Source organism: Miscanthus floridulus, unplaced genomic scaffold (assembly GCF_019320115.1).
Source record: "Miscanthus floridulus cultivar M001 unplaced genomic scaffold, ASM1932011v1 fs_72_3, whole genome shotgun sequence".
Lineage (NCBI taxonomy): Eukaryota > Viridiplantae > Streptophyta > Magnoliopsida > Poales > Poaceae > Miscanthus > Miscanthus floridulus.
In genome coordinates this window covers 10,647-20,254 of record NW_027097177.1, presented here as the reverse complement: position 1 = coordinate 20,254, position 9,608 = coordinate 10,647, and the positions used below count along the sequence as shown (strand labels likewise).

At 45.6% G+C, this 9,608-nt stretch overlaps 2 protein-coding genes across 3 annotated transcripts; both read left to right on the top strand.

The window, feature by feature from the left end:
* Nucleotides 1-402: 402 nt before the first annotated feature.
* On the top strand, nt 403-3,641 carry LOC136532862 (ammonium transporter 3 member 2-like). The gene is made up of 2 exons (XM_066525445.1): nt 403-1,424; nt 2,976-3,641. The coding sequence occupies exons 1-2, from the start codon at nt 488-490 to the stop codon at nt 3,485-3,487; spliced, it is 1,449 nt and encodes a 482-aa protein (XP_066381542.1). The 5' UTR covers nt 403-487; the 3' UTR covers nt 3,488-3,641.
* A 253-nt stretch (nt 3,642-3,894) lies between these two features.
* LOC136532859 (subtilisin-like protease 1) lies at nt 3,895-4,749 on the top strand. 2 transcript variants are annotated; one of them, XM_066525442.1, is made up of 3 exons: nt 3,895-4,132; nt 4,224-4,321; nt 4,425-4,749. In XM_066525442.1, exons 1-3 carry the CDS (start codon nt 3,930-3,932, stop codon nt 4,592-4,594), a joined length of 471 nt encoding a protein of 156 aa, XP_066381539.1. In that variant the 5' UTR covers nt 3,895-3,929; the 3' UTR covers nt 4,595-4,749. The 2 variants fall into 2 exon arrangements, with proteins under 2 accessions (XP_066381539.1, XP_066381540.1); XM_066525443.1 differs by having other exon boundaries at nt 4,414-4,749.
* Nucleotides 4,750-9,608: the final 4,859 nt, after the last annotated feature.

Sequence of the window (9,608 nt, the reverse complement as noted above, 5' to 3'; positions counted from 1 at the left end):
GTGCCCCCAAAGATTCCATTCTCCCTACTACCCTTTCGGACACAAGAATCTCCTCTTGAGTTTTTGTTTTCAAATTACATCAAATAGACACAGACGTTCACAACAGGGACGCAGTACAGCCGTCTCGCTGCCATTGTAAAAATTGATAGCTTTGTTAAATTCTAGAGTAACTTCAGAAAATACAAGCACTTGCTATGGTGTGTGGAGAAGCCCAGTGTGGTAAAATTATTTTTTCTGGCTTCATCTTTTCGAGTTGTTTTTTTTTAAAAAAAAGAGAATTTTAAAACAATTTATTAGTGCAGCAATATTCTCTAGAGATTGGAGTCGCACACGCTGGCCACTAACTTCACCACCCCCGCAGGCACTCTATCTATATAGCTGCCAAGTCGTCCGTGGGTTGGGGAGTCCGCAGCTTCTTCATTTCACAACTAACTCCAATAAGCAGCGAGAGGAGAGAGTCGTCGTCGTCGTCGAGGTCGTCGGCAACATGTCGTCGTCCGTGACGATGCCACTGGCGTACCAGACGTCGGCGGCGTCGCCCGACTGGCTGAACAAGGGCGACAACGCGTGGCAGCTGACGGCGGCGACGCTGGTGGGGCTGCAGAGCTTCCCTGGCCTGGTGGTCCTCTACGGCGGCGTGGTGAAGAAGAAGTGGGCCGTGAACTCGGCCTTCATGGCGCTCTACGCGTTCGCCGCCGTGTGGATCTGCTGGGTGACCTGGGCCTACAACATGTCCTTCGGCGACAAGCTGCTGCCGCTGTGGGGCAAGGCTCGCCCGGCGCTGAACCAGGGTTACCTCGTGGGGCAGGCCGACCTCCCCGCCACGGTGCACTACTTCGCCGACGGGACCACCGAGACCCCCGCCGCGGAGCCGCTGTACCCGATGGCGACGGTGGTGTACTTCCAGTGCGTGTTCGCGGCCATCACGCTGATTCTCGTGGCCGGGTCGCTGCTGGGACGGATGAGCTTCGCGGCGTGGATGCTGTTCGTGCCGCTCTGGCTCACCTTCTCCTACACCGTCGGCGCCTTCTCCGTGTGGGGCGGCGGGTTCCTCTTCCAGTGGGGCGTCATCGACTACTGCGGCGGCTACGTCATCCACCTCTCCGCCGGGTTCGCCGGCTTCACGGCGGCCTACTGGGTGGGTCCCCGGTCGCAGAAGGACAGGGAGCGGTTCCCGCCCAACAACATCCTGTTCACGCTCACCGGCGCCGGGCTGCTGTGGATGGGGTGGGCCGGGTTCAACGGCGGCGGGCCGTACGCCGCCAACGTGGTGGCGTCCATGTCGGTGCTCAACACCAACATCTGCACCGCCGTGAGCCTCGTCGTCTGGACCTGCCTCGACGTCGTCTTCTTCAAGAAGCCCTCCGTCGTGGGCGCCGTCCAGGGCATGATCACCGGACTCGTCTGCATCACGCCCGCCGCAGGTGATCCCATCGCCCCTGCCTCTGATGATCTGCGTGCGCCGTTCTCCTGCTGCCAATTTTTAAAATTTTCTCCTCCTCGATCGGGGACAATGAGATACGTGTTGGTGTGATGAACGTAGCCACGTGCTCGCTTTAGATTCTTAAGACTGACGACTACACAAGTGGATACATATGCATGATGCATGTCCTGGCTAAGCAAGACTAGTATGCAGGCGTTGAATGGTTGACTTTGAATTCAAAAAATGGTTTTGGTGCCCCAGCAAAACGGGAGGCGGACATGCATGTGACCACTGCCATTGCCGACGTACGATATGCATTTGCATTGCGTTTACCATGGTGTGGCTAAGTAGAGTACTCCTTTTTTTGTTGTTGTTTCAAAAATGTGAAACTTGTCTGCCTAGGTTTTTCTGACAGAGCTTTCTAGAAAAAGAACGCAACAGCATATATTATTAGTTTTAGTTTGTTAGATGTAACATGAAATATGCCTTAATAGTACACATTAATCTAATTGGTATTGCGAGTGTTGATATTTTTTCTAATATAATTGTAATCAAAATTACAAAAAATTACTTATAGATGACGTACTCCCTCCATCCCAAATTATAAGTTAGAGAGTCAAAGCATCTCAAGTTTGACCAAATCTATATAATAAAATAACAACATTTATGATACCAAATAAGTATAATTAGATTCTTCATTAATCATATTTTCATATTATACTTATTTGATGTCATAAATGTGTGTAATTCTCTCTATAATTTTGATCAATTTTGAGATGTTTTGCTCCCAAGTTGAAATAATTATAATTTGGAGTGGAGGGAGTATGATATAAAAAAACAAATTATATTTTGGAACGAAGGAGAGTACCAGAGATGTTCTTATAGAAGGATGGCTCGATCCGTACAATTACCATGGTGACCTCTGTTGCTGGTGCACCTAACTCAAATCTCCTGATCAGGTTTCTTATTTGCCGTTGGTCCGCTTCAAGTTGACTATTTCGTACAGATAATAACTAATAATAGTTATGTATAAACTAATAACGCTAAGCTTGTAGTTATTATACTAATTGAGGCTCCAATGCGATGCAACGCCCATATGCAGAGAGTATGCACAGAATCTTCTTCTTTTTTTCCCTTGATGTGAGTGGTAGACATATATAAAAATAAAATAAAATACTGAGCCGCACAGTTCCGTCAGGAATATCAGGAATCTCTTGTGTGCCAGTTTGTCGTACCTGCTTAACTTGCTTTTGTCGGTCAGTACTTATCAGTAAAGTCAAAGTCAGATCTTGTCTCTTTTTTACCTTTCCTTTGCACACTACTACTTGTGGACAAAGTTACAATTAATTATGACACCGAAAGGAAAACAAAACGCAACTTGTTTGTCAATTGCGACGTTCATACTTCACTGTCTGCTGTCGGCATTATATAAGTATAATTGCGCCTAATTCCTGTAATAATGACGATTTTCTTGCACGCATGTAAACTTGGTTTAATTTGCCAACCATATGCAGGAGATATCTATCTGACGGTACGGTGTGCATGCATGCAGGTTTGGTGCAGGGTTGGGCAGCCATGGTGATGGGCGTGCTGGCCGGCAGCGTCCCCTGGTACACGATGATGATCCTGCACAAGCGGTCTCGGCTGCTGAAGCACGTGGACGACACGCTGGGCGTCATCCACACGCACGGCGTGGCGGGGCTCCTGGGCGGCATCCTCACGGGGCTCCTCGCCGACCCCACCCTGTGCGCGCTCTTCCTGCCCGTCACCAACTCCCGGGGCGCCTTCTACGGCCGCGCCGCCGGCGGCGCGCAGCTCGGCAAGCAGCTGGCGGGGGCGCTCTTCATCATCGGATGGAACGTGGTCGTCACCTCGATCATCTGCGTCGCCATCAACGCCGTCGTCCCGCTGCGCATGACCGAGGACAAGCTCGAGGTCGGCGACGAAGCCGTCCACGGCGAGGAGGCGTACGCGCTCTGGGGCGACGGCGAGCTCTACGACGTCACCGAGCACGGCCCGCGCGGCGCCGCCGCTGTCGCGCCCGTGTCCACGACCCCGAATTGAACTAGTTGCTAGTTGTGCATTGTTAGTGTTGCTCGACGATCATGTATATTGCTCCATCCATCCATGGCATGAATGCATTGCGTTGATGACCATCCGTGACTAGGCATTGTTCGTTTTTCTTCTTCTGAATCAAACGTGGCTTGTGCATGTAAAATACGTTCCTTTTTATCCTTGTAATACTTACTACAAATGAGAGACATGTGAATTTACAAGCATGCATGTAATCATCAAAGTAGAAGAAGTTTGCATTCAGATCTTCAAAAAATTTGGCAGATTGTTATCTTGGGGTTCCTATTTTTGGAGGACGTACGTGCAGTGCAGCAGCGGCATTTCCTGCCGTCCTCACGAACGCAGCTATAACACGCACGCATCGCCCAGATCCCTCGGTTATCTGGCCGGCTCGCTGGACGAAACTAGCTAGCTACCGCGCATCAATCCTGCCATGAAGCGTTCGGCGGCGTCCAACGTACCCCTCGTCCTCCTCCTCCTCGCCGTCGTGAAGGCGTCTGCCGCCGCCACCGGCGGCAAGGCCGGCGCCGCGGAGGCAGAGGACGCCGCCAACTACCTCGTCTACGTGGACCCACACCCCACGGGCGTCGACTGCCAGGCGTACCAGCTCGGCATCCTCGCCGCCGCCCTCGGAAGGTACGTGCACCGCCGTCGATCTTTGAATGCATGCATCGTCGGAACGGAAACCTCATCGTGATCCATGATGCATGATCTATCTGATGTGCAGTGAGGCGAAGGCGAAGGCGGCGATCCTGTACAACTACAGGAACGTCATGAGCGGGTTCTCGGCGAGGCTCACGCCGCCGGAGCTGGAGGCCGTCAAGAGTAATTATGCTTTTATCTATCTGTTTATTTATGTATGTATGGATCACCACGGCAGGAATCATCACTGATTATTGCTTGTTTTGTGGATGGAGAGCAACCTCAGGTGAACCGGGTGCTGCCGAGCGCGACCTTGTCTCTGATGAGCAGCAAGTTCGACGGCGTCAGCTAATCCCGCTTTTCTTCCAGCAGCCAACGAGCGCATCCATCGCCAACCCTAAAATAAATCGCATCTTTGAATTTGTTTGTGGGCGTGTGATTAGTTGCTTGCAATAAACCTTGTACAACACAAAAAGCCAGCATATAAACCCGTATACACTGTCTTGGTGTTATATGCGGTATCGTGCACATGCAACCTTAGTTTAGTAAAACTTTATATGTCTTTGTTTTATATACGTTGTGTTGCATGGAGTCACCTCCATGTTATATTAGATGTCTCATGGTGTCTAATGTTTTACCTAGTGTTGTGCCTTGGACCAACCCCGTCTAACCGTCAAAAAGATCTGCTTGCGGCAACTCCCATGCCGTCTGCACCTGCTTTGAGATCAAAGCGGCGGCGGCGGCTTCTCCCACTCCCATATCGTCTGCACACCGAGAAGAACACTTCTTCCTTCCAACAGCGTGCTGCTGCCGGTGCTTCCAGATTCGATGTCAACATGCATGTGCCACAATACACAGGGGAAGATCGATGGGAAGGCGGACCACGCGCGACGGGAAGAACAGTGCACCGCACATGATTAAGAGTTAAGACGGGTGCACATGATTAAGAGTTAAGACTGCTCCTTCCATATAGCTGGCTACAAAATAACTTATTCTATAGTCACTTTGAGTTACGATAATTACTATGTTAATTTAGGAAATTATAGTAACTCCTTACTAAGTGGTTTACTATAACATTATGGTAAATATTCCATGTATGATTATATATTGACATTATCGTAAATTAGTATATAAAATTATCGTAAATGGAGGTGGCTACAGAATAACTTACTATATATAGAACTACTACCCTGTAACTGGCTACAAAATAACTTATTCTGTAGCCACTTTGAGTTACGATAATTACTATGTTAATTTACGAGATTATAGTAACTCCTTACTAAGTGGTTTACTATAACATTATTATGGTAAATATCCTCATGTGTGATAGTAACCCAACTATCGTCAATATGTATTGATATTATCATAAATTAGTATATAAAATTATCGTAAGTGGAGGTGGCTACAGAATAACTTATTCTGTAGCTGACTATAGAATAAGTTATTCTGTAGCCACCTCCATTCACGATAATTTTTATACTTAATTTACGATAAAGTGAATACATATTTACGATAATTATGTTACTATAACACATGGGCATATTTACCGTAACATTATAGTAAACCACTTAGTAAAGAGTTACTATAACCATGTAAATTAGCATAATAATTATCGTAACTCAAAGTGGCTACAGAATAAGTTATTTTATAGCCAGCCGCAGAGCAGTACAGCCTGTTCGCTTGCTCGTAAACGATCGTAAATTTTCAGCCAAAAACAGTGTTTTTCTCTCACACCAAAACAGCCAGCAGTAAATAATCCACGATCGTTTACGGCCTCCCGAACAGGCTGGTAGTTCTCTCTCTCTCTATATATATAAGAAAAAAATAGGTATTCTCCATCTGAGCCTGCATAAGAAAAAGCATAGACCACACGTGGCATCTCTGACTGCACCTTATTACAAGACCCATAACTATAACAGAAGCTAAGCAAAATATTGTGAAAGACCAGTCGATCAAGCTCAGTCGTTGAGCTCTCCATCCATGTCACTGTCCAGGTCCTCGTCCTCCTGCAGGCGACGTGGAAGGTTATGCCAAATATCAACACCTAAACCGCTCGTGGATGCATATGCATACTCCAATCCCTGCCACAATTTTTCAATTCCTCCATGACCCAACCCACTATAATATGATAACTCAATAACATACTCCAACATGAAACAAGGAAATCGATGAGCCATTACCTAAAAAAAGGAAATCGATGAGCGTGGAGGGCAATGTGAGGCTTCCAATAGAATCCAGCATGAATTCTGAGTTCTGCCTACGCAGGGACAGAAACGGTTGGGTATGGTTCAGATAGCACTAGAGGTTCCTTAGAGAACCCCTGGCACTATGTGAGTATTCGGATGTTGAATATCCGGACTCGGATACGGACAAATTTGAACCTCACTAAATGAATTCGGTCTCAAATATGGTCGAAAAATATCCGTACCATTTTCATCCCTAGCGGTCAAAGTGAGCTGGCTCAATCAACCTAGCGAGAGTGCAGGACATGGGTGATGCTATCAGGTGCCTGAGTTCATGCATGCATCTCAAGCCGGGCTGAAGGCATATCATGTTATATATGGGCCTCTTTGAGATGGATATCCCACCAGGAAGTTCCTGGTTAAAGACGGGATACCAAAGAATCAGTCAAGAAAAGGCTCCTACCAATTCAGCCTCGTGTCCTCCTGATGGTTCCCAGTTTTGCACTGATTTTGGATTGTTATGAAGAAATGGGATACAGACAGGATAACAGTAAATGGGATACCCCTATGCCCCCACATACTCCAAAGATATCTGAAACTACAGTCGAATTGGGAAGCAATACTCTAGAAAAAAAAATAGCATGATTGCATCGTTCTACTGGATGGTGGCTCTCATTGTAAAACTTCAGATAGTAGCGCAGGCAATGTAGACAAAGGAGCCATAGAAGAACATTACCGAAACATTTGACTGAACAGTTGATTGGCCATTCAAAGCGCGCAAAAGTAAAGGGTCATTTCTCAAGTCTGGAAAACTGGGGTATGGAATCAAAGAATGCAAAGAAACAGTGGTATGTATCTTCTGTGGAGAATATTGTCACGTGACAAAAGGATGTGTATGGCCAAGCTAATCACTAAAATCTATATAATCATAAGAATATTGTCATGTGACAAAAGTTTGATCATAACAGGATGGGATATAGTGGTTTGAGTTGGAAAAGGGTTTTTACCTGATGCTTGACAGGAACTAGAGAAGCGGACGGCTATAGACTGCGGTCTGCGGTGTATATAAACTCTGAGTCTTGACACAAAGAATTACAAAGATTTATGACATCAAGCAGATATACTATAAAAATATACTTAATGAAGAACCTAGTGATACTTAGTTAGTATCATAAATGTTAGTATCTTATCATATAAATTTGGCCAAACTTGAGATGCTTTGACTCTCTAAGATTTTTAGAATGACTTATAATTTGGGACGGAGGGAGTACTTATTATAGAATTATGATTTGAGTATGAGGCAAGTACTAATGTTTCTACCTTGATCATGCTGGTTCATAAGGGTATGGGACGTGCAATTACTCAGACACCTGAACTTGCTGGAGCCTCAATAAAATCTTACATTAGAAGCTAGTTCATACCAGATTTTAAAATCCCTTGTTAGACTCAATTACATGCATGGCTAAGGCCTACGTAACACCCTAAAATTTGTCTCTTGAAATAGAGGTAAAATAATTTAATTTTGTATTTTTGCGCTCATGAAAACATAGGAAAATAATAAATTTTCATTAAATTAAAATTTATCCTAAGGTAGAAACATGTTTGTTACATTCATGCCGGTCGCACCTTGTGTTTCTATGTGCAATATATATATATATATATATATATATATATATATATATATATATATATATATATATATATATATATATGTGTGTGTGTGTGTGTGTGTGTGTGTGTGTGTTTAGGAGACGAATATCTATCTCTAGGATTTTTTCAGCTTCTTTCTAGAATTTAATTCCTACATCTTTGACCTTAATCTTTATATTCCAAGTTCCTAACAATCTTTTCTTGAGCTCCAAATATTTTGTCTGAGTTCCTCGTCTTTCAATTTATCTCCAGGATTTTTCTAAGCTTCGGAGCATTTTTTGTGATATAAATGATAATTTTAGATTTTCTAGAATTATTTTTATTTCATGATATTAATTAATTTCGAAATTAGAAAAATCCAAGCCTAATTTTCCACCGAGTCTCAAAGGCCCATGCCTTTATTTACTAATGGGCTTAAATGATTATTTAGGTCTATTAGTGGAGGTGGATGGTGCAACATTAATTAGTACCATGTTGATGTCAAGGGGAGGTGTTTTCCTCCCTATATATGCACTAGTTCTTTGGGCAAAGCACAGTATAACTATCATAAGGGGAGCCTCTGGTCAGGGAATCCTTAGGTAGTAAACTAAATTTTCTCCTTTCTCTTCAGGCTGCCTCTGATGTGTCACCCACGCTACCGTCATGAGAAGATCAAGTCATTGCCGTATCCTTCACCTCCCGGCAGGGCAGGTGGTACGTCGTTCCCGTCCCGTTGTTGTCTGGCCTGCCGATCCTCGTCACGCCTGCGGATTCGCTAGACCGGCCGTGCCCCATCGTTGCCTTGACATGCTCGTCATCTTCTCGAGATCAGCCGGTAAGATCCATCGTCGATGTCTTATGGTTTCGTTGTCTGAGAATAGTCCAGCACTTTCTGTGGCTCTCACCATATTTATCTCTCATCTACTCGGTTGCTTCTCCTCGTTGTTTCTATCGCAGCAGGCCAACAAATCGAGCTGCTCTTGTCCTGATGCATGCCCTACAAACTAGCATGCATGCCCTAGTTTGCCTCGCCCGGCAACGTTTCTATCTGTACATGACCAACATATATCTGAGAGCAAACATTGCTGGCTTGCTGCCGTCGCCGCTCTGCCGACATTCATCATGGTGAGAACTGCTGCTGATCTCCATCACGTGAGGAGAAGACCATATGATGCGCTCGACCGTCGCCGCTTTCTGCTTCATGTTCGGCCCGGCCGCCCGACGTCGCTGTTCGTACACGAACCCTCCCTATCATGTCCTCTGCTTACATGAATCTAATCTTCTGTACGCAGCTGCTGTTTGTTCCGCGGCAAATGTATCAGGTTTCGATCTGTTATGTGCACAGGGCTGTCCATCACCATGTTCAATCATCTTACAAGATAGCAGCTAAGTAAACCTGCTATCGTATGGCGCCGTCTCGCTGTTGCTTGATGGACGCTAGTGTTTTTCCACAGCTATCGAGTTTACAAGCCGAAGCATCCATGTTCCTGTATGCGTGCACTCACAAGCAAACACGAACAGCATGTTCGGTTGGCTGGTTCATATTGTTGCTGGTTCATGAAGAAGTACTGCTGGCTGGTTTGTGTGAGAGAAAAATACTATTCCGGCTAAAAATTTACGATCGTTTACGACAAGCCACAGCCAAACGAACGTGCTGT

What these genes read in the sequence shown, in the direction of transcription:
- LOC136532862 (XM_066525445.1), top strand. Translation starts at nt 488, where the DNA reads ATGTCGTCGTCCGTGACGATGCCACTGGCGTACCAGACGTCGGCGGCG. An exon ending in CTGCATCACGCCCGCCGCAG is followed by an intron (nt 1,425 to 2,975) that starts GTGATCCCATCG and finishes GCATGCATGCAG; the next exon opens with GTTTGGTGCAGGGTTGGGCA.
- LOC136532859 (XM_066525442.1), top strand. Translation starts at nt 3,930, where the DNA reads ATGAAGCGTTCGGCGGCGTCCAACGTACCCCTCGTCCTCCTCCTCCTC. An exon ending in CTCGCCGCCGCCCTCGGAAG is followed by an intron (nt 4,133 to 4,223) that starts GTACGTGCACCG and finishes TCTGATGTGCAG; the next exon opens with TGAGGCGAAGGCGAAGGCGG. An exon ending in GGAGCTGGAGGCCGTCAAGA is followed by an intron (nt 4,322 to 4,424) that starts GTAATTATGCTT and finishes GAGCAACCTCAG; the next exon opens with GTGAACCGGGTGCTGCCGAG.